Source organism: Paramacrobiotus metropolitanus, unplaced genomic scaffold (assembly GCF_019649055.1).
Source record: "Paramacrobiotus metropolitanus isolate TYO unplaced genomic scaffold, Prichtersi_v1.0 Parri_scaffold0000058, whole genome shotgun sequence".
Classification (NCBI taxonomy): Eukaryota; Metazoa; Tardigrada; class Eutardigrada; order Parachela; family Macrobiotidae; genus Paramacrobiotus; species Paramacrobiotus metropolitanus.
The window spans coordinates 233661-257399 of NW_026570278.1; the positions used below are offsets into that span (position 1 = coordinate 233661).

The 23739-nt window shown below is 43.6% G+C and overlaps 2 protein-coding genes across 3 annotated transcripts; one reads left to right on the forward strand and one right to left on the reverse strand.

Annotated features, from left to right (window-relative positions):
* Window positions 1-477: 477 nt before the first annotated feature.
* LOC129592973 (uncharacterized) lies at window positions 478-18095 on the forward strand. 2 transcript variants are annotated; one of them, XM_055489138.1, is made up of 11 exons: window positions 478-680; window positions 1341-1469; window positions 2620-2697; window positions 10200-10323; window positions 10691-13050; window positions 13333-13539; window positions 13758-13881; window positions 14088-15340; window positions 15972-16055; window positions 17305-17403; window positions 17468-18095. In XM_055489138.1, the coding sequence occupies exons 1-11, from the start codon at window positions 569-571 to the stop codon at window positions 17812-17814; spliced, it is 4917 nt and encodes a 1638-aa protein (XP_055345113.1). In that variant the 5' UTR covers window positions 478-568; the 3' UTR covers window positions 17815-18095. The 2 variants fall into 2 exon arrangements, with proteins under 2 accessions (XP_055345113.1, XP_055345112.1); XM_055489137.1 differs by having other exon boundaries at window positions 2620-2682; window positions 13333-13563.
* On the reverse strand, window positions 16987-23634 carry LOC129592975 (uncharacterized). The gene is made up of 3 exons (XM_055489141.1): window positions 23295-23634; window positions 20647-22339; window positions 16987-17758 (listed from the first exon to the last, which is right to left on the reverse strand). The coding sequence occupies exon 2, from the start codon at window positions 22045-22047 to the stop codon at window positions 20917-20919; it is 1131 nt and encodes a 376-aa protein (XP_055345116.1). The 5' UTR covers window positions 22048-22339; window positions 23295-23634; the 3' UTR covers window positions 16987-17758; window positions 20647-20916.
* Between the last annotated feature and the right edge of the window lie 105 nt (window positions 23635-23739).

Here is a 23739-nt window from a genome sequence, read left to right on the forward strand (position 1 = left end):
GCAATAATACACAAGTATAATAAACCATAATCTGTATTGCAACAATGGTATATGAATTTCGTTTAGGATGCCGTTAGCCACACAAAATTAGCTCTTTTCAAATTACAAACTTAATTGCAGAAAATTAGGCTCAGATGGGTTATTGAAATAACTGTGATACTCAAATCCTTGTGAAATCTAAGACGCGTTGCTTTGTACTAGTTTTATCGGCTTCGATGCGGTCTGTCACGATTTGGAGCGTTATTAATCAATGGTATTGGTGGATTCTACTGTTAGCGCTATTTGCGGTATGTGCGCGCATTTGTTTAATACATTTCACATGCGGGTAATACGAGCCGTATTAGCCGCATGTGAAAAACCTATTAATTATAAAGACGAGATCGTGTGCTCAAAGCTTTGCTGGTTTGGCGTGTTCAAAAGTTTGCTCGGAGCAAAACCTACCGGCTTCATCCAGTCGAAATACCATATGAAATAATAAAAGCATGAATGCAAACACGGCTACTACAAAAACTGCGTGCATAGCGTTCGGTGGAATGGCAAACCGTTTCCCGTTGTGGGTGCATTCAAGATGCTTGTTTACCGGTTAATTATTTGCGTTTTTATTCAGTGCGTAGACGGTTTTTGGGATGACAGGGATTACCATGACAATTTCGACGACGACCCGGATGAGCTGCCCGACGGTAACTATGTAGTAACTTCGTTATGAGAAAACGGTTTACGTTACAAATTTTATTGATTATTTAAGTACAGTACTTAATTGATTTGTTATAACAAAATTGAAATAATATTGGATCGGAATTACAAATCGTAAACACATTTTACATACGGAAATAAGTATCTTGATGTTACATTATTACACAATAATGTCTGGGATGTTTCACACGCCAGGAATACAAAAATCAAGTTTTCTGTCTTGCCCTCTAGCAAAGTTTGTGCTCTGTCGTATGCTTCTTAAATTTCGATAATGTTGTCTGGTTTTTTGCCGGCCAAACACTTTTTTCACACAAAACATGGACTCTCTGTATTCTTTTTATCCCATGGAACTGTATCCCGGAATCATTTTTAATCAAAAATAACAATTATTCCATAGAAATCTTGAGATAAGAGGTACCTTTCGGGGCTCACCGACACTTCGTCGACCGCACTACATCGACCGTCACGAAAGCGACTATTAAGAAAACATTAGAAAACAAGAAATAACATAAGAAAACTATGACGGTTTAGCTAGACGTTAGCTCGACGTCGTGACGGGTCGACGTTGTGTCTGTTCGACGAAGTGACGGTCGACGAAATGACGGGTCACCCCTTTTCGGAAGTAACGGTTAGTATTGTATTTACAGATTGGGAAACGCGTATTGATCCCGCTGTCATGAAAGCCCACTGGACCAATCTGAGCATCCGTGGATCCTTGGAAGATGATATAATGTTTGCTGATGCTGGTGCTGGCATCGGCCCGCAAGGCACGGCAGGTAGGCCAGAATTCCATTTGCTGATGTCAAAATAAAGGTAACTATTGCGTACACTATCTTTCCCTATGGGTACCTTTTGCTCTGTACACTACCTTTTCGGGAGCTAACTTTCGCTCGGTGGCTCACCGATATTTCGTCGGCGAAATGGTGGGTCATCTTGTTCGGTAACTACCTTGGACACTACCATTCATTCGGACACTAACAATCCACGCTACATTTCACTCGGTGCACTACCATACTTTTTCAATTACCAAACTACCATACTAATTTCCATAATATTATCACAAATATATACTTATACTTTATAATACTTAATTGATATTATATAGAGACCCAGCGTCAACTTCCTAGTTCCTACACACAAAAAGCTGCGACACTGGGTCGAAATTCGTTTAATAACGGCACAATGTAAACCTTTGCAAAGAAAAAACCGGCTCATGAAGGCCGAATTTTCTGCTCACGAGAATTTTGCTAGTGATGCGTTGAATCTTAACCAAAAACAGCTGTTAAACAAAGAACGTTAGTTCTGGAAATAACTTTAATGTAAAAAAATTTAAGATATACATAAGCGCAAATGACGAATGATACTGTATGGTTACTGGTCAGTACGGAGTCAAACGTACTGCTCGAAAAGATGATGTACCGAATAAAAGATAGTGCAGTGCACGGAATGAAAGGTAGTGCAAGACCCAGAAATAAATTTCCAAAAACTAGTAACGTTTTTGTATAAGCGTGGTAATTTTCTTCATTCCAAAATTTTGGCATAACGAGTTAAAGAAAAGAGAAAACTGCTTTGAAAAATTCTTTACATGGCCAAAGTCCGGAAAGGTTAATGAGAACATCCAAATTTTTTGTAGCGAAAGTCTTGACTTTGTGGCACTAATGTATGTTATTTTGCGGGTTGGATAGCAGCAAAACGAAATAGGAACCCCCGAGAATGCAATGAAAATCAAAAGCTGCTGGTACAACTCTGTATGGCTAACTGAGTAATCTACTCTTTTGGAGTACCTGAATATGCGGAATATTATGCCGTTACCTAAGACTGACATATCATAAATTCCTGCGAATATTCCAAACCCAGGTGCTTGATAGAAATGCAGAATACACAATAACCTACACTGTTTCTGCGGAATAAATCAGCAATGTTTAGGGAGACAAACGGTTTCGCTCTGGCCGAACGGAAAAGTGCCCTATCGGATAAGCGATCTATTTGGTAAGGCGAAAAAAAGTATGTGTTCAGAATAATACATGTACGTTGGACCGTAATTATCGGGCTTGGTGTGCGCCTACAATTTCTGATCTTCGCCGGAATGGACAGTGCGCCAAAATGGGAACTACGCATACGCTACTTATCACGTACAGATTGGCGCATGTTAGGCGCACCGCACTGTCATACCGGGGCCACTGACTGACCGCAGATTTTACCGAGCACACTACTCATTTTTATCATGCATGTGTCTTTCGCTTTGTAGACCTTGGTTTTCTGTTAATTTTCATGTGCCACCCGTATTTGCAGACAGCACGGTTTGCAAACGCGCCCTAATTAAAAATTACAGTAGGAGCACGCGTTGCTATGGAGCAGCCACGACTGTGTCCCCAGAATTTTATTGGTTTAGTTATTAGACAGTAATTTACACATCACTTACAAAAAACATTATAACACAAACTAAACAGCATTAAAACCATCAGAACATGGAACAGTGGACGTCACAGACAGCGCATTCCAGCGCTGTATTTCAATACTAAGACGTTGCAACAAAAACTCGTATGATCGTTTTTCTCCAGAAGCATTCTTCAAGCGTTTTCCTAGCTCACGTAAAAATTTCAAACAAGCTGGGCCGCCGACGCCAAAAGTCTCGAAAGCTAAAGGGACGAAGTCGTACTCCGGCGCCAGATATTCGTACTTTCGGCACTTTTCTTCTTCCGCTTTCCTGGCAGCTTCTCCGGCTTTGATGCTGCTGCTGATGACGTTAGACAAGGCCACGGTGTCAACACATGTCACGTCCCAGGCGAGTCGTAGTCCGTTTCTCCAAGGCAGCTGCGACCCACCATCCGGCCGGCGATCATCCTCGTCGTTGGTCCCTCTCGGTTCCAGTACGGCCGGTATATTGGCGGTAACTAGGCTTCTCCGAATTATTTCGTTCAATGAGGAGTGACGAAGAAAACGTCCAGCGCTCTTCTTACACGAAAGTCCATGGTGGCCGTATTGGTCGACAGGCAGACGGCAGTCAGCGCAAAAGTGGGGACTGCAAATTGGCGCGCCGACACGTAGTCCAACTGCTACACGGAAACTCTCGTCTGACATCAACGTTCCAAGTGAAGGTACAGGGAGGGCGTTCAGCCATTTGCCCGATTCCGGCCGCGCAACTGCAAGCAAACGCGCACAATGTGTAACATCATTTACATACAAGCTTGTAATATCTTCGCAAGCTTTTTTGACCACAGCGGCGTCCCACACTTTCTGCGTCTTTCGTTGATTTTCTGACGGTAATTCAGCACCTGATGCTGCTTGCCACAACTGGTGCACAAAGTCAAGGCTCTCCGTTCCAGGGGCGATGCTTGAAATTAGGGACGATGTGGCATAAACCGAAGCCAAATAGGCTGAAGTCGCTAGTTCTGCCACACGCCTAATTCCCAGCCCGCCACTGAAAACAGGAAGCGAAGCCTGTGCCCATGTAACGCCATCCATTTTAACGTTCACTATTGTTTCTAGTGCCGATTTCGCTGTATTATCGAAGATATCCAGTTCGTTACTGCACAGCCAAGTTGGGCTTGATCGTAGTAAATAATTCATTTTGGGAATACAAATACAGGTGCGCAAAAGAAAATAAGCCTGGTGTGCAGGCAGAATACTTAGCTTCGAGGATAGTCTCTGAAGATCTTGTGTCCTTTTAACGATTGCATTCGGAATGGCGGCCTGTAAAAGAGGAGCACCGAGCAATACCAATTCACTTTCAGTAGGTTGCAGGAACTCTGGGTAACGATTGACAAATGTTTGTCGCGCAATTTCACGGTCTTCTACAGTACCACCGAAAATATAGAATTCGCATTTTAGGAGATTTAATTCCAAACCGTACTCACTGGCGGTAGCAATGACCTTAGCTACATCGTCCAGTACGTCGTTCAAACTGCCACCTATGACACCATCATCCAAGTACCATGCGTTAAGCGGTGACACCAAAGATAATATCAGTAGTAATATGAGGAGGGAAAAAAGTAAAGGGCCTAAAGGATCTCCCTGTTGCACGCCAGCCTGTGACAGAATATCCCATTCGCCAAAAGCTAAACTGGATGGGTTTTGATAACACTGGCTAATGAAATGAACGTACTCTGGCAACTCAGAATGGACGATTTGTAACATTTTATCGCGATGGATCGTGTTAAATGCGTTTCGAAAGTCGAACTTTACAAGGACTCGTACTTCTTCTGAAGGGGTCGTAAGAAATCGCCTGGCAGCATGCACAACGGCCTCACAGCCACCGGGAGTGCCAAATCCCAGCTGTTTCGGTCTAAGCTTTTCACCCATCTGCTGTTGCACTCGCTTAACCACAATTTTCGCCACTATGCGACGTACAGTGCTGCCGACCGCTATCGGTCTTATCCCACCCCCCTTTTTATTTAAAGCAGTCAGATTTGCGCCGTACAGAATAGGCACGATTTCCGTAGGAACGCGACCGGAGAGCATGATATCTCCTAAAAGCGCTAACTGTTCGCACACTATGTTGGGAGTGTCATCTGCAGTATCACTTATCATATCCTTAAGATGCTGCGGTCGTAAACCGTCAAGACCGCCAGCTGAATCGTTTGGAAAACTCCTGATTGCTTCGATAATTTCTTTCTGTGTAACTCGGCTAATTTTATCGCTTTGGGCTGGTGACAATACTGGGTAACAAGCATCCGGGTTGACACCCGGATGTTTGTTCTGCAGTTCAGTGAAAGTAGCTTCTGTGCAGGGTGCAAGAGCGTCTTCGGAACAAAGAATGCGCACCGCTCCTGAGACGTCGCCATTTTGGATTTTTCCTTGCACAAATTTCTGTACATCAAATGGCCTGAATGTTCGCGCAGGACTAACGGGAACGTCTCTGATTCCTGATCAAAATTAACAATGTTACACTTCCCGGCTACTCGAAGGCTACTGACTTCCAACCGCCCTCGGGCTGCGTGGCGGCGCATATCAGAAATAAGAGCTTCCTTGATCCTACCCCCAGTCTTGCAGTAGGCGCCTCTCTCGATATATGGACGATATCGTACCACTCCAGAAATTCAACCCATTATTTTTCGATACGTATTCCTAGTATTCTCGCGTATTCCACCGGTATTCGTTCGTGTTTTCCCTGTATTCCGCCTTATCCGCTCCCTATCCATTAAGTGTCTCTCTGCAGCGGGCCCTGTATTCCCCGTATTCAGCTAGTATTCTCGCGAGTTCTGCCTGTAATTTAATTAGGAATAAATAAGAAAACATAGGAAAACATAGAAAACGAAGAAAAACTTGGAGGAATACAGAAGAATACAAGGAGAACACACAAGAATACCGGTGGAATACGGGGAATACAGGACTCACTGCAGAGCGACACTTAATACCTGTTCGGCCTATATTTCGTCTAATCTGCTCCGTATCCATTAAGTGCCTCTCTGCAGCGCACATTGTATCCCCCGTATTCCACCGGTATTCGTTCGGGTTCTGTTTGTATTCCGCCTTATTTGCTTCGTATCCATTAAGTGACACTGTGGTAGGCCCGGTATTGAGTGTATTCCACGTATTCTCGCGTGTTCTACCTGTATTCCGCCTGTAGTCAGACTGAGAAGCATAAGAAAACATAAATATACAAGCAGACGACGAACGAATACCGGTGGAATATGCGGGAATACAGGGCCCGCTGCAAAGAAAAACTTAAGGCCATGGCTAGTTCGGCTTAATTCAGACGAAAAAGGCCGGTTTCTCAAGTTTCTTAAAATCGTATCTTTCTCTCAATACACCTGTCTGTCCAGTTTAAATCGAGAAAAATTCACAACTTAAAACTGGTAAGATCGGTTTACAACACACAGTTTAAAGTTTGAATCGAAAAAATCACGCTAAAAAACTAACTAGTCTGTAGAGAACCACACAGAGTTTTAGATAGACCACCAAGAAAATCGTGAACGTAGTTCTTCTGCACCTTGCGAGGGCTTTTTTGGTTAAAAAAATTTTAAACTTCACAAACTTAAAAAAAAACACTTTTGTGGTTTCGATTTTCGTAAATAACTTGAGTAAAAACGATTTTTTTCAAAATCGCTCTCGCAATTAAACTTCCATGGTTTTTCTTAATTGAATGCATCAAGTTTGAAAATTTTCTTATATCGCCAGAATTAGGAGTTAGTTTTCAGACTTCATTTGGTGCATTTTGAACGGTAGCTTTTGACAGTTCAGACAAGTTTACATGAGTCAAAGGCACGTTGACTGTTTCAGCCCACCACACAAACCAAACCATAGTGACTGTCCAGTAGAGATGGGCATCGGGTCGGAATATCCGATCCAATCCGATCCGATCCGAAATTCGGTTCGGATTTTCGGATAGAAATCCGAGTGAGTTCGGATTCGGATACGGGTCGGATTTTAAAATTTAAGTTTCGGATCGGATCGGATTGTGAAACAATAGAAAGCAATCTGAACACTACGAATACGGAACCGAATACGAACACGGATTGAAATCGTGTTCGTAAGCGCAACCGAGATCTGACTATGCATTCGGACCGAACCAAATGCCGACACGGTTGGTACCGATGATTTTGGCTATTTACACTTCGGTTACGGTAATTTCGGCCACCACTCACATTCGACCACATCACATTCAGGCTGTAGTCCACCAATGTAAATTATTGATAATCGAAAACTTTGCAAACTTGCAGCCTAGTAAGAAGATTACAAGAATGCGTCGATGCATTGTTGCCAACTTTTATCTGTTTACGAAATTTCATTAATACTTACTTTTATTAGGAAAAAAGCCCATAAATACAGCTAATATCGATAACCTGAGCATGTTTATGGTTGCGTAATGACGAACAATTATAATGTGTGTGATATAAATTTTTTGTTACTTGACAACAGATCACTTGATACACAGAAAAAGAAGCAAACTATTTTGTTGGAACAGAACACAGATTACAGTGACATTACACCACGTTCACCTGCAGTTTCAGTTCACCACCAGCCTCTCATAATTCAAAAATTCTCGTCACAGAAGAAAACCAAAACGTATAATAAATTCTAAAAAACCAAAGATACCAAAGAAACCTAAAAAAACTGACAAAAACAAATAGTTTCTCTTTTAAAAAAACGAAAGTGCTAACAACAACAAATATTAAGTAACAACTTGACACAACAAAAATAAAAGCCGAAATGACATGTAACGGTGGCCGAATAGAGTGCGGACCGAAGTGAGTAAGGCTAACTGTATGTTGCCGAACTGATAACATGTGGCCGAAACGTAGCGCGGCCGAAGTGTTCAAGCAAAAACTGCCTCAGACCGGAAGCGCTCAACCGCCCGAGTCGGCGACTGCAAGTTAACTAGCTGCACTCGATCCAACTGCTTTTAGAATTTTCCTATTGGTCGGTTGAGCTCGATGCGTACGGCTGTACGACTCGTACAAGTTTAATTTTTTAACGTAATTTCAGTTGTGATACCTCATGTCAATCAAAAATTTGTTCTTAACTTGTGAAAAGGGTTTTCAAAAACTTCTTAAACTCATAAAAAAGAGGAATGTTTTCTCTACTTAAAATCCAGAGCAAACGGAATTCCATCAACACAGGCAGAATCGACAGCTATCCGGAGACACGTTACGATTCAAAGCTTAAATTTCGTGCTTTACGGAAGGTTTACGAAACGAATAGGGCTATGACGTCAACAAAATAGGCGGGGATTCGTATTCGGAACTGTATTCGTAGTGTTCAGATTGCTTTCTAATATCCGAGAAAATCCGACCGGCTTGCGCAACGACAAATAAAACATTTTTCGTCTTTAAGAAATAAAAAAATCCGCATTCGCCGTATGCGGAAGAAGTTCAAGAATGTATTATGTGGTGGGAAATCAAGATTCCTGTTACACGTTACAGCTGAACCGAATGTGATTTGTCTGTTTTGCACTAGTGTTCCACCAAGGATTTTACTGAAAGTTAGTGCATTCGCTTTTTCTCAGTATTATATGTCACAAATTCAGGTTTTTTTTACCAACAGTTAGCGCAAACGGTTTTTCCAACTAGTATTAGCTACTGCGAAAATTTCTGTGACGGGTATAGTGCTTATTATCAAAAACTAATTTTTTTTGTAACTAAGTCGGATTTAAATCTGATCGGATTCGGATATCCGATGGTCGGATACGGATCGGATTCGGAAATTGTAATCCATAAAAACTCGGATACGGATCGGATTTGGATTTTTTTAAAAAATTCGCGGATCGGATTCGGATTTAAAATTTGGATCCGATGCCCATCTCTACTGTCCAGACAGCCGATTGCTCGCTTCCTTTCACACTTCGGTGTGATCGAAATCTATTGTCTTTCGGTGTTCGCTCTCATTCTACTGACCAGTGCTCGGTTTTATGGCTGTCAGTAAAACAAAAGATGTGGATCACAATTCTGCGCTCTCCATTGATTTCATCGCAGGTGCGCTAATTTGTATAAGCGTCTGTAATGGTGAGCCGGGCCAGTCACTGCTTGCACCATTATTCAGTTTAGGCAGCTAACTTAAAAAATTCATATTTCATAACCCTGCAGTTTAATCACTTTGATAATGTTGCCATCTAATAGAGCAGTCTTCAATCTATATAGCCGTTTCTTTTTGCAAAATGGCACCTTAGGATTAAAGCCGAACCAGCCATGGCCTTAACGGACACGAGGCGGTTAAAGCGGAATACAGGCAGAACACGAACTAATACCGGTGGAATACACGGGAATACTAGGGATACGTAACCGAAAATGATGGGTCGAATTTTTGGAGCGGTACGAAACGAGCCATAGGTGGCTCTCTGCCATCAGGTTTGAAAAATATGGCTTCACCAAGATTTCCACTCAGGGGGTCGTTAATAATTGTCAAACGCAAAACGATAATTGCGCCCTAAATTACGTAGATGAATTAATCGGTCAGCTGAATAGGGAAGACGAGCCCTTAAATAGGCCTGCACATAGGAGTACAATCTAGTTGTTGTAAAGAAGTTCAGAAAAACCGGTGTTACGTACGCTCTTAGGCATACACATCCTTGGAAATAAGTACACGACCACGCGTACCAAAATTACTATTCACTTTAAACATTCTAACTTCAAAAATATTAATTACGTGCGAATTTTTTTGTACGGAGGGTTTACGCAAAAGTGCTTTCACTGTAATGACCTTAGAGCCACTAAAAGGTTGTACAGTTTGGCTGCTCAAGCAGAGGTGCATGCAAGCTGGGTACGGTAATCGCAAATCCAGGACTGCCGTTAAACCATATACTGGTATCAGGTAAACACGGCGTTCAGTTTCAGTAGACCCCAATGTGATGCTGTTTGGACATCTATATAATAGCTTATACACTGATTAAAATATAACGGCACCCCACAGAACAGGCACTTACTGGGTTAGGGCATGTCTCCCAAATAAGTGCCTCTTCTCCATAGCTAACAACTGCTTGTGCCCCAGAGCACCGAGTTTGGCAATTACGGCACGTTTACATTAAGCACCTCATGTCCCTCAAATTTACTGTATTCATGTATTTGCAGGATCGCAAGATGTTTTTGTTATTCAGCAAGCCATTGCTGCAATCGAGAGCAAAACCTTTCGTTGTGTAACTTTTACGGAGAAAGGGAAAGAATCAAATTATATCAACTTCCAGCCCGGAGAAAAGTAGGCTGCCTAATTTGTTTTGTCGTAGTACGCCATGTAAAAACTCGACCGTATTGGGCTGTGACATTACTAGCACCGGTAGTTACATATAAGAGACTTCTTGATTTGCAGCAGTGTTATATTACAATGGAGAATTTATTGTGTTCGTGCTGAATCATGCAACGGAACCGCGCCCGGTTCAAGGCAGTGATAATCAAAATTATATTGACTCTTGTTACTAGGGTCCCACTAACTTTTTGCTTATTGGAAACGCAGCAGTTAGGCCATAAGCACGGTATCTGTTAAACACACTCTCGAGTTGGAGTGCGGCTACCATAGTTCGCTAAAGTCTCACTGCAGGTTGAAAAAACAAATTCTGGAATTGCAGTTGTTCGTCCTATGTTGGAATTCAAGGCGGCATGCAGCCTGTGTTTTTGGATCCAGCCAGATGCATGCAGCTAGGAATAGTTCAGCATGAAATTCTTCACGCTGTCGGTTTGTTTCACGAACACAGTCGCAGTGACCGGAATGCTAGTGTGATTATTTACGAGGACGAGATAATGGACAGTCACAAATCGCAGTACGGTATCATTCCCAACATGCCCACTTTTGGAACGGATTACGATCTGGAATCGCTGATGCACTACGGTCCATACGACTTTGCTAAAACTGCTTTCCGCCCGGTCATGATTCCAAGAAAGGACGGTGTTTATCGAATGGGACAACGTGAGGGTTTAAGCGTGCGCGATGCCGCAAAGTTGCGCACTGCGTACCAGTGTCAAGTTGACCAGGGGGATGAAAAAAACGACCAGGATTCCGAGGAACGACCCTTTCCTGGCTTCTCCGGGTTGCCTATGGAAGCAGAACAGTGTGCTCTACAGTTCAATGACCACTGCAGGAGTGTTACTTCAACCGTAGACAATTGCACGGGTGATAGCCTTTTACTATTATACTGTGATGAATCCGCAGATAATTCTTTTCTGCGAGCAACGACAACAGCCATGGCTAAACCGCCTTTGCGACCAATCTTTCTGGTATTAACGGACTCACAGATAACAACAGAAGCCCTGTATCCAGTTGAGAAACTGGTGAAGCATTTGCAGATGGGTCACTGTCGAGCTAGTGATAGTACGTCAAAACTTCCAAGTTTTTCTTTCATCAGTCTCCAGGAGTTGATAATCTTTCGCTGTGCTGACATTCGAATCAAGAAGTCTGACTTTAAATCCTTGCCGTCGCTGAGAGTTATAGTTTTTCAACTTACAACAATTTTGTACTTGGAAGAGGGCACTTTTACTAACTTGCCGAAACTGCGAATAATATCTTGGCATGAGGATTTGCTCAGGAACTTTGGTACGGACCAGGACCGTATGTTATACAATAATGAGAAGTTCGACGGCAACCTTGTCCATAGCATGCTAGAATATTTAAAGCGCATCCACTGCGACTGCGAATTTGCCTGGCTGAGAAGGTGGCTCGACCAAAGTGGTATCCTTCAGCCTGTTCCTGAATCATCTGTTATTTTTGATTCCGCCAGTAGATACATATCCGGGAGCGAGTTCAACAGGATCGATATTTTCATACCGATTGACTGCGCGATGCAGCCATTTCCTTCTGATTTCAGCATGATTAATTTCGCGCAAAACGAATTTTCCGTCAACGAACCTCGTTGTCCAACACGCTCGGTCAATGCAACCTATGAATCTTTGAAGTTTAAGCGAGTATATTCTCTGTCTCCCATCGATTTACGACAATGTCGGTTACAATTTGGGAAAACTTGCAAACCATGGGAAAAGCGCTCTCCTCTACAAGCTACGGAATTGGCTGTATTAGATTATTGTCTGAATCTATTCACCAGTTCTCAACCGTTTTTAAATATTCAGTGTTTGGGTAATGCGACGGTTAGAGACGTGCAAGAAATAGCATTTGCACTTGCCAAACCACCATTACGGGTTGTGAACTTAAACTTGGATGATGGAAATTACATAACCTACCGTGCGTTTTCCCCAATCCGAACGCAGATTCTAAACATGACAATCTACGATTGCGTGGGAAAGCGGGCAACTAGTAAATTAGCTTCCTTGTATTTCGAAAATCTGTTGTATCTCGCCGTTGCTAACTGCCACAACATCATGGTGCAGGTAGAGGATTTCGCTACCACTCCCAATATTCGCATCATACTGTTTGCACATTCAACGGTGGTCGGAGTTACACAGTTCACCTTTAGCTCTCTTCCGAATTTGGAAATTCTTTCCTTAGAATACGAAGCACAAGAAGTGCCCACCGATGACTCAGCGTATTATCGGTATCTACTGAGGCTTCACTGTGATTGCGAATATTCTTCATTTCGTGCGTGGCTGCAGCAACGTATCATTGACCAGATACCAACTGTTTCTTCGAATGTCTCAATTGACACGTACAGAAATGAAAGAATGATTTATAGAGCTGACCTGCCGAACGTCTGGACGACGATACTTGAATTCGAGGTCGAGGGAGGAACCGGCGTGAAGCGGTGGTATTGGGGAAAAGCGGAACTCTATCAGCGTTTCGACTGCGCTATCGGGAAGATTAACGACGATCAACTGCTTTTACTGTTAGCTGAAAATTCTAGCCAGTTCAATTACTCTCTCAATGCTCCAAGCTGCGAAAATGCTAGTTCGTCTGCGAACTTGCCAGTGATAACAAGCTTGCAGAAATCTTACCCGAGCGAAAGCGGGACGATGGACAGTAAAAGCAGCACTTCGAAGAAAGGTATGCAGTCAATTTGACCGATATGATAACCTTAGTTACCGGTATTTCTGTAAAGCAAACCAATCTGACGATATGAATTTAGTGTAGCGCAAGTTTACGGGTCCGCGCTCAGCGGCATTTTTAACGGAGCGTAAAGCTTCGGTAATTCAAGGTTTCTTTAACATGAAAGTGAGTTACGTTGTTATTAATTCAGTAAAATTTATTGTGGAGCGACAAACACAACAGAAGCAAGCAAATCGCGATACAAAGTATCTAACGTTAGGTAGCTTTGTTATGTTTTAGATTGGACAGCTAGCCTGAATAGAGTAATCTTGCAAGAGCGACGATCGGAACTAACCGCAAAGGCAGTTGACGGGGGAGGCAGTGCTTTCCATTATGACGACCAAGCACTTAGTAGCAGTTCAGTTGCGGAGTCCGGATATCTGACTGCCAGCCGCTATTGGCCAAACAACGGCAAAAATGTTCCTTATGAAATCAGCGAAGCGTTCGGTATGATAACCATCATTGAATGGGGTACTTACCACCAACACATCAATATCTAATGTTTTACGTAATTCAGTCTGAATACCAGTATTACAGTAGAGTCGCCCATTCTTAAGTTTTTACTTTTTTCACTTATATTCCGCAAAACCAATGCACATAAAAAATGCTTGCGTCGGACACTAAATAAAATGAAACGAATTATCTGTTTATTTGGTTCTGCGAAGATGTGCCCGACGTTGAGGAAATCAAGGATGCACTGCATACTATCTCGGCATACACGTCCCAATGCGTAACGTTCAAACTTAAAGAGCGGGAAGACGATTACATTTTCTTTCAGCTGGGACAAAGGTAGGCGGGGGAGTCCGTGCATTGCGATTTTTCTGATACAACAAGCAACCGCCTCTGACTCTGTGATTGTTTCGGTCTAAGGTATCAGCTACGAGTACTTTATATAGTTTAACAACCTTACTGATTTTAACCATCAGTCAGCAGATTTAGACCGAAAATGTGGTGAAAAAACCCTAACCAGCAAACTATAATAATTATTATTACAGGTGCCAGTCCAGCGTCGGCAGACAAGGTGGACAGCAAAACATCACGCTGTCACAAGCCTGCATCTTTCGCGGAGCTATCCAGCATCTGGTTCTTCACGCAATGGGACTTTTTCACGAACATCACAGAGCGGATCGGGATGATTACCTGCGAATATATTTCAACCGAACGAACGTTCAACCAGACAGTTTTCTGCTTCGTAAGCTTCCACAGATGCAAACGTATGGAACGGAGTACGATCTGGAATCGATCATGCATTACGGCGCATTCGACCTGACCGACTCCCAACAATCGGATTTGCCGGTGTTTCTTCCCAAGAAAACGGCACGAAAAGGAAAACCAAGTAAAATTGGGCAGCGGCGAACTTTGAGCGCCAAGGACATTGTTAAGCTGTACACTGCCTACAACTGTACAATGCAACCGCAACACCGTGGTGCTTACGAGCCGCTCCCGAGTTTTGTTAAAGAACTGCTTTCTTTGCAAACCTGCAATACGTTATCCAGATTGAGATGTGCGAGTTCGAATATCGTTAACTGCACGTCAAGAGGTAGAGCCATAGATTTGTTATGTGGCCCGAGCACCACGATAGATGATTGGAATCAAACTGCTGCAACAGTAGCCAAACTCCCGCTACATGTCGTCATACTGCAGATAGTGGTTAACCGTTATATACACGACGCGCCAGACGCTTTTCGGCCAATTCGCAGACAAATCATTTTTGCGACTTTTTTCCATTGTCAAAACTGTCGGTTCACATCCCTGCTGCCCGTTTTCGGTTTCATTAATGTGATGCACCTTCGTTTGATGATGTGTTACGGGCTGATAATAAGAAAGAAGGATTTCTACGGTTTCCCCAGGTTGCAAATTCTAGTATTTGCTGCTGGCACTATACTTAATCTGGAAAATGGAACTTTCAGCTCGCTGCTAGATTTGAAAGTGCTAAGCCTGGAGCACAATCTGTTTAGTCCAGTCAGTTCTGCTTTTAATGTCAGTCTATCTCAACAAATCGATTACCTACGCAGACTGCACTGCGGCTGCGATTTCGCCGACTTTCGAATGTGGAGAAGAAAAAACAAAGCGCTGCGAACGGAACTAGAGGAAGGTGAACTAACATTTGTTGTGGGAGTCGCCGGAAATGGTAGAATAAAGAAGAATTACGTATTTTATCCCGTCGATTGTTTTGCCAGCCTACCACACACTACGGACATCAAATTTAATTTTTCTCAACTGGAATACTCGATCAACGAACCGCTGTGTAAGTGTACATATTTCACAATTCCATTCTGGTTAGGTTATCGCTTATTGGAGCATCTTGCGCGCAAGAGCTTGCAGATTGTATTTGGTTATTGTTGGCATGTGTGACTGGTAATAATGTCCCCTCATCACCCATGCCAGATACTTAGTAAAACATTGCGACGCTGCTGTCTCCATAATGACCAATTTCGGAATGTTTTTGGCATGGAACGCTGGTGTAACGCCTGTGGCAGTTTTCGAAAGGTCACGAACCGACTTGCAATCAGCTTTCCCGTGTAGGCCCCCCATGCTACCATTCCAACCAAATGGTTACCGGTTTGGTGATGGAGGCAGGAGGGGCATGGCAAAAATGTCCGTGGGACACGGGGACATTTTTACTTGTCACACATGTGGACGTGTTCTTGCAAGCCTAATTCTGATAATTTTGTAAGCTGCAAGCTACAATTTGTATAATATCTTTACATCCACATGTCTGTTTGATCTATGATTCCGCGAACATTTCACGCTGTGTAGAAAAGGGTTGTGCATGCAAAGTTACAGTAAGTACTAAGAACATAAATGCTGTTTATATGCATGTAAGAGAAAGAACAGTCTGATAATCGATTACTTGCAAGAATGCGATAATCGTTTAGGCGAACCCGGAAGCACAGCAACCATAATGGCCTATGACAAAGAGCAGTGCAAAGCTGGATTTGTAAACCAGTCACCGGAACCGGGTATGTTTCGAATAATTCCAGGACAGTTTATACGCTGGTAATTCATGTGCTGTGTAATCCACTAAGCATGTATTTTTGCTTGGTGTGCTGAGGATTTCGAATAGCGAAATGACTAGAAGTATGCAAAGAGTAAAACGCAATGCACCGGTATTTTTTCCTCCCACTAATGCATGTATAATATTGTGCCCGGTTCAGAGGGCAATTCGGCCTACCATTGTATTAACCGTATAATGCCCCTTTATTCTCTATTGCGACATAGAATAAAAGGACCATGGCCTACGGTGGAAGACTGGCGGTTTGGCCTAATCATATTAACACTAAGTTTAAACAGTAAGACTGCAAAAATGTTTTAAGCCCAAAAAAGCCTCACTAACAAACAAGTCGGATGTCAGGGTTATCTGAACCTCGCGACGTGGACGCGACATCGACGTAATGATAGTTCTTTAGCCAGCAACATAACAAGATATAAAGAAAATGAGTAGATTACAATTTACTATTGTAATGTAACAAAATATGGTTTTTTGCCTTTACTTATTCTATTTTTTGCAAGAGTTATGAAAAGCTGTCCAAAAAAACAAAAAGCACGTGTATGCCTAACTGCATTTCACCGACTAAATCTGCGTGGGCCGAAAACGTTAAAACGGTAGGCCAAAACGCCTGCACCATTTGAATGGGATCCAGGTTGACGCTGACGCAATGCACTTCAACTCGGATCCTGAACAATGGTAGGAAACAATGGTAGGCCGAATCGCCCATGATACCATTGTGCCCATGCATGTTAAAATATTGCGTCAGATTCCAACTTTTACGTGTCAGATGCTGTAAGTCCGCTCCGCTTAACAACGTAGCATTGTTTCGATTGTTTAACAATATTGGATTTAGTTTAATTGTTACCAAACTGAAAGCCAGCGGAACTTTACTCTTTGGACACTAAAATAAGTTTTTCATTCTTCAAAGGAGGATTATCGATCACTTGAAGTGAAGCGCTTAGTATCTATATTATAGAAATTGATTAAACATAGCTATAACAACGCACGATTGCGGAATGGTTAATATTTTACGGATCATCATTGTTTTCTTGCACGCTAACGTCCGTTTTCCTGCGTGCTGCAAGCATCCGAATCCTCTGAAGAAAAAACGAATTAATCGTTTGTGATTTCACAGAAATTTTATTAAGTAGCCATTTCGTATGGTGTCCTCCATCCGTGGTACGAAATAACTTGGAACGAAATAAATATTTGTTTTGCAGGGGGGCGGTTCCCTGTAATATCAGTGGGCAATGCAGTGCGGGTCACATCGCTATCGACGCCACGTACAGATAAACTTGTGCTGCCACATCCAGACAATGGTGAACGAATTTTTTAGAGCACATCTTCACCATAATAATTTTGCGCTCGGTTGTATTCTTGCAGAAACGGCTGATGCGGTGCCAGGGTCTACCACATCTTACACCTGGATCTATGGCTGTCTGGGAGGAGCTGCTGGTCTGTGCGTAATACTGGCTGCCATTTTGGTTTGGCGTCGGACCGGCTGTCCACATCATCGTTCCGGAAATGTGACAACGCTGGAGAGCGGGCCACTGCTGGCGGGAAGTGTCGCCATTGTAGCAAGGCCAAGTCTGCAGATTTCCACGGCATCCACCGAGTTGACGCACCCGTATCTCGGCGATGTGGGCGAAGTGTCAAGTGATGATGTGTTGCCAACTGAAGGCACAGAACTGTTACCGCTAAACAGCAGTGTGGTCGAAGCAAATACGTAGTAGCCTACGTCTCTCTGTACATAGTAAAAATTATGCTAGATATTCCCCGGTTCAATATTTCCACCGTTGGAAAAAATATCATTCATCTGCGTTAGCATTTTGAAAGAGATTCTATTCTGTTCAAGACAGTTTTTGGATAATAACGTGAAAAATGTTTGTTGAAGTACAGATATAATCAAGACCCCAGCAGTGATCTGCCTTGGTCAAAAATGATACAGAAAATTTAATTTTACGTTCACAAGCGCCTATTGATTTTGTAATTTTCAAATATCTAATAACGAAGGCGGAAAGGCAATAATAAAATTAGTACGAGTACGTACGCATTCTATCCCGAATACAACAAAATAAAACTGATTCGTCCATATTAAACTTGGAGATCTGCGCACTTAAAAACTGCACACTGCCGGTTAGTTGCGTTCAACAACAACGGCAGCGCTCTCTACACAAAAAGCGTAATCGCTTCAAGACGCAGTTCTCGGAGACTATGAAGAGTGTACAGAGTTCCTAAACTAAACAATTTTGCTATCTGTTTATCAGAATTTAATGTTCGGTTTTTCTGAATTTGATGTTTTGGTTTTTCTCAACAGCAATCGGTTGTGGTTTGCGATTTTCGGAACATCCAAAAGATGTGCTGAAAATTTCACGGTTTGGAGATAAGACTATGACGTGATGATGTGACATAGCAACGTATATTATTGTGAACAGCAGCAGCGTAATAAGCTGTCAGTACGACTGTGAAGAGCTGAGTGAATAAATGGCTTTATGGAGACGTGACAATCTGGCGTAAGGAATCGAGCTCATTGCCGTTTAGAGTGAAAAAGTGTTTACGAACAGTGTGGTTATGCCTTCGGGAAGTGGTGCAGCCATGCTGTCGGGGTGAAGAAAGGAGGACACTGGTGGATTGATGAGATTTGAGCCAGCCGCGATGACCTGGCGATCCTGGCAGTATCGCTACAAAAACTATGTAGCACTGCACAAGGTCACGGACTTGGCCGAGCAGAAAGCGGTGCTGCTGGACGCATTAGGCGTGGAGGCGCTAGAGATTCTTATCTCCATGTGCCTGCCTGGCAGTCAGGACGATTTCACCGCTGGCCAGCTGGCAGATAAACTGGAGCAAGCGTTTGTGAAGAAAACGCTGAAGCAGACGGAGTGGGCGGTATACTTTAGAATAAAGCAGGAACCTGGGAGACGCTCCTGGAGTTTTCGAACAGACTGCGCCGGAATGCCACCGTGGTAGGATTCCCTGCGACAGTCCTCAAGCAAAACTTGATGGCCGCGTTCACAAACGGACTCGCAAGCGAGAACACAAGACTGCACCTTATGTCTAAATCCCGCACCAAGCTGGAGGAGTGCTTGGAAATTTGCGAGCTGCATGAGCTCGCCCGGGAGCCGAAGAAGACCACGGAGGCGGTGGATGTGGCTCGAGTTCGTGAGGGCTTGGCCCGAGTAAAGGTCATGGACCTAATGGCCGTGGAGAAAGGCCGAAATGGCAAAAAGGTCAAGGTGAAAACCGCCGCGGCAGCAGCGGCAGCGGGGAGCGAAACCGCGAAGGGGGAAGCGAGATGCCGCGATGGCCATATAATGATGGGGGCTGTGACGGATGCGGAGAGCGCGACCATCGCAAAGCCGAATGTTAGGCAAAAGAATTGCGGTGCGGCAATTGTGGTAAGTTAGGCCACATTGCCAGGGCCTGTCGCGCCGATCCAAAAGAGAAAGAGCAGCAGAGGGATGGTGCACGGCGCACCAATCTGATAGAAGAGGAGTTTGATGTGCTACAGGTCAATTTGAATAATGATTTTGACTGTATGGTTAAACATCGGCCTAGCTATACCAGGCGAGCGAGCAGCCGCCCCTGGAGATGCAGCAAGGACGGAGATGCTGTTCTGGATTCTGTGCTGGGCGAGTTGACTGCCTTGCGTATAAAGGTGGACGAAATGGCACGACGGAGCACAGAAGCGACTCCGCGGTACTGGAGACCGGTGGAGCATCGGCGATATCACCCGGAGCAGAACCGGAGCGTAGAAGAACTAGTGGCGATCGAAATGGCAGAAGCCTGCGATCTTCAGCAGAGCGTGGTGGCAGTCAGCGACGGCTGAAACACTGACGGGGTCAGTAATTTTGCGCCAATCGGAAGCGTACCCGAGAAGGAAATGGAGACGGCTTCAAGCAGTGGACTGGTTATGACTCGCAGCCAAATGAAGAGGGAGAAGAAACGGAAAAAGAAGGAAACACTGAAAGATACCGCTGATATTAATTTGGATTTATTTTCTGATTAATTGGTGTTATTTCTGCAATTTTTATGTTCAGTTATCGTGCATTTTCTTTAGTGTGTTTCACACACTGGGGAAGGTGTGATGATGTGACATAGCAACGTATATTATCGTGAACAGCAGCAGCGTAATAAGCTGTCAGTACGACTGTGAAGAGCTGAGTGAATAAATGGCTTTATGAAGACGTGACAGACTACATTTGTCGTGCTTTAAATGCCGGTGAGCAGTCAGCACCGTCAACTCACTCTGAAAAGCGCACTCGGACTCATGGGAGTGCGATATTTCGCCGTACTCAAATTCGACGCGCGACTTTTCGCGGCGAAGACAACTGGCCGCGGATAATTTGTCGCAAAATACTTTATACAATACCAGGTATCGAGAATTTTTTAAGTGCAACCAGCAGAGCAGTTTCGAAATTTAGAAGAAAAACAAGGCGCTCAATTTCGTACATAAAAAAATCGTAAGCCATGCTATGCTTTTGCGATATTATAATCGTAAATAATTCGTGTCCAGTTGTCAAAAGAGCTTACAGAATACCGGTTATGACATCCTCTTCAAGTACCTTTAGTCTTTGACCACTGGGAGCCGTAATGATCCAAGCACAACTGGCAAAGTTGGGATACATACTAGGATGATTCGGTGATTTTATGTAACCTGGCGTGGTCGTGTCCACGTGTATCCAACCACTGCAGCCTGAGCAGAAATGATTGTCTCCGTTTATCGTTCACCGACAACATTCTGTGGAGTTCATGATGGAATGCTCTGCTTGATGCTTGTTAAAACTTTAATGTAAGTATACGAGCATTAATCAAGGATTAGCGTAGCATTACTTCTACCTTTTAATTCGTTCAGTTTTTTTATTGCGAAAAGGTGAGACTTCGTTTCTTAAGTTGCTCTTTGAACGATAATACGAAAACCCGAACTTACCGTTTTTCGATTTAGGGATATTACCCAAGTTAAGCCATGGTTGTTGGATGGGACAAGGCGCCGTCGTCGTAGTCGCACGGGTGGTAGTTGGTATTGTGGTGGTTGCTGTAGTGGTGGTAGCGGCGATTGGGGTGGTAGTGGTGGCAGCCGTGGTAGTGGTCACCGCGTAAATTGAGTGCGCGCGGAGCAAGAGTTGGCTGACACCCGACCCTACCCTTACAGACGCCGTGTAGTCCGCGTCATGGCGGCTGATATGTACCGAAATATTGTGCGCTAGGGTGACTTCCTCGTGGAGCTTCTTCAGATTTAAGCAGTACATCGTCCTGGGTCTGATAAAGATCTCCCGGCCGTTCCACTCGACACCGCTGCGACCTTCGTCCAGTTCTGCTAGCGGACCGGCAAGATGTGCCACTTTCTCGTCGAGCTGAATAGATAGGGTACTACTCTTCGCGGACCTTGTTTTATGCTGGGTGCGACTACCCAGTGACGCGGTCAAGTATTTGTACTGCTCATCTGGGCGTCGGTCTGCTCCCCGCCAGTACGTCGCATTCCACATGTTCTCCGTAAATTCCGCACTCGATGTCGTATTGTACCGCAACAGTGCAGCCATCTGTTTTTTAGCCAATTCTAGTTCAGCATCATCGACGAATTCACCGGTTTGTAGAGTATCCTCGATGGCGCTTTGAACAATTTCCTGTATCAACTCTTGATAATCCATTTCCGGGAGGAAAACATACTCATACGCCGCTTTTTGCTCGACAATACTGTGGAAAACCGAGGAATGGTGAAAATGATGCTGATGACTGCAGAAGGCAATTTCTCTGTTCTGAGGTGTCTGAAACCTGAACGATAACGTCAGACGTGCCGCAAAAGCTTCGCGGTCGGCTTGAATAGACTCTCGCACGTTTCGACAGTCAGCTACAGTCTCGCATGGAATGGAAATTTGGATTAGTTGTGGGAAGTGCGCAATGCGCTGCCAGCGACCGTTGACGGCCACTGTGCGACCGTGATCTGACCGCATCGCAACACGCATCATTTAAACGGTACCGGAAACAGTAAGACCTTTGAGCGCTGCATTTCACGCTGCGCCCACTGTTGCAAGTAGTCAGTGTACGCGTGATCCCACAGTTGGATGACAGCCACGACAGTGCGCTCGCCGGTCTGGTTGTTCAGGAGGATTTCCGTGGCATTGAGAAGGATTTTACCAGTGGGTGCGTAGTAGAATGTCGGAGTGGAAAGGAAATCGACGGCGGCGCGGAATAGTGGAACTTGATGGTCCTGGTAAGGAATGGTAAAAGCGGGTGTCGACAAGTAATCAGATCGCAGCGCTGTAATAAAAATCGAGAAACGATGTACCATGATGTGAATTTAAATAAATTCGCAGTTGCCTTTATTGTGTCAGACTGTGAGTCAAAAAAATTGGTTTAAAATAAATTACTGTAGTGACGTTCACAAGTTAGACCACAGAGTGCCTTTACCGGAAAAATGCGCACTTTATATACCCACGCTGCACGGGCAAAATTCACGACCCAAATCCCATTTTACATTTTCTTGTTTCAAATAGCAAATTTCCACGTAATTTTAATTACATTTTTACCCATATTTTTTTATAATCAGAGCTCTGAAAATGATCGCCACTTTCTGCGCCCATCCTGGAAACATATCCACAGTCAGCGTCAGTTCCTGCCAGTGCTGAACAAAACCGCCCCCCCGCAGGGTTACCCCAAAAACCACAACAAACCAACATTGTGAAGATCTCAGAGCTCTGATTTGTATGCATTTCTTTTCAGCCTTCTGTAATACAATTCTAGCTGATGTTTTATTTTTACATACTATCAAATAATTAAATAAGATGTTAAAACATGAATGCTGCTCAAGGAACTCCAATTTAAATTTGCAGGTAAATTATCGTGAATTTTGCCCGTGCAGCGTGGGTATATAAAGTGCGCATTATTCCGGTAAACGCACTCTGTGGTCTAACTTGTGAACGTCACTACAGTAGTCATTACAGATTACTGCAAATTTTTTAATAATGTTTTTGGTGACTCATGATGTTATACGTATTAATACTCCGAAGGTTCCCGAAATGATTGCTTGTAAAAGCGAAAACTTCGCTTAAGACAAAACTGTGCAGAACCTTTGAAGAATTCTCCCAAAAGAAACATAATGGATTGAAGTTCTGGACCAGATTGTCAGAATGTGTTCTTCCAATTTTAGTAATGGGCCGACTAATGGCTAAAAATTTGAAAATGCAAAGTAGTATCGATTAAAATTCATGTGTACCTGTTGCGCTGGTTATTACCGCGGTGATAACAACGATGATGATTAGCACCATTGTAAGCGGAATACTAACTGCTCCGTGAACAATAATTATAAAATTAGACTTTGAAACTACCCCGACGTGTTGGGCTCGTTCTAAGCACTTGGAAGCACTTGGGAAATTGCGAATGTCTTAAGCTGGCAACTACAGAGCAAACGTTAAAACGCACGCGGATTGTCGAGCGTCTGTACTTGAAACGCGTCGATGAAATAACTCAAACTTGGAGATTTACATCACTAGTTAAAACCGGCAGGGAATTTCGATGACCAGCTTGATTAACTATACTTCTATATTTGACCTTGAATGCGTTTACGTGTTGGAAGCATTGCAGAAAGCGAGCGATCGTTTTTGCTTCAAATTAGCTCGTGCGTAAAATAACGGTGCAACTGACGACAAATCAGGTCGACC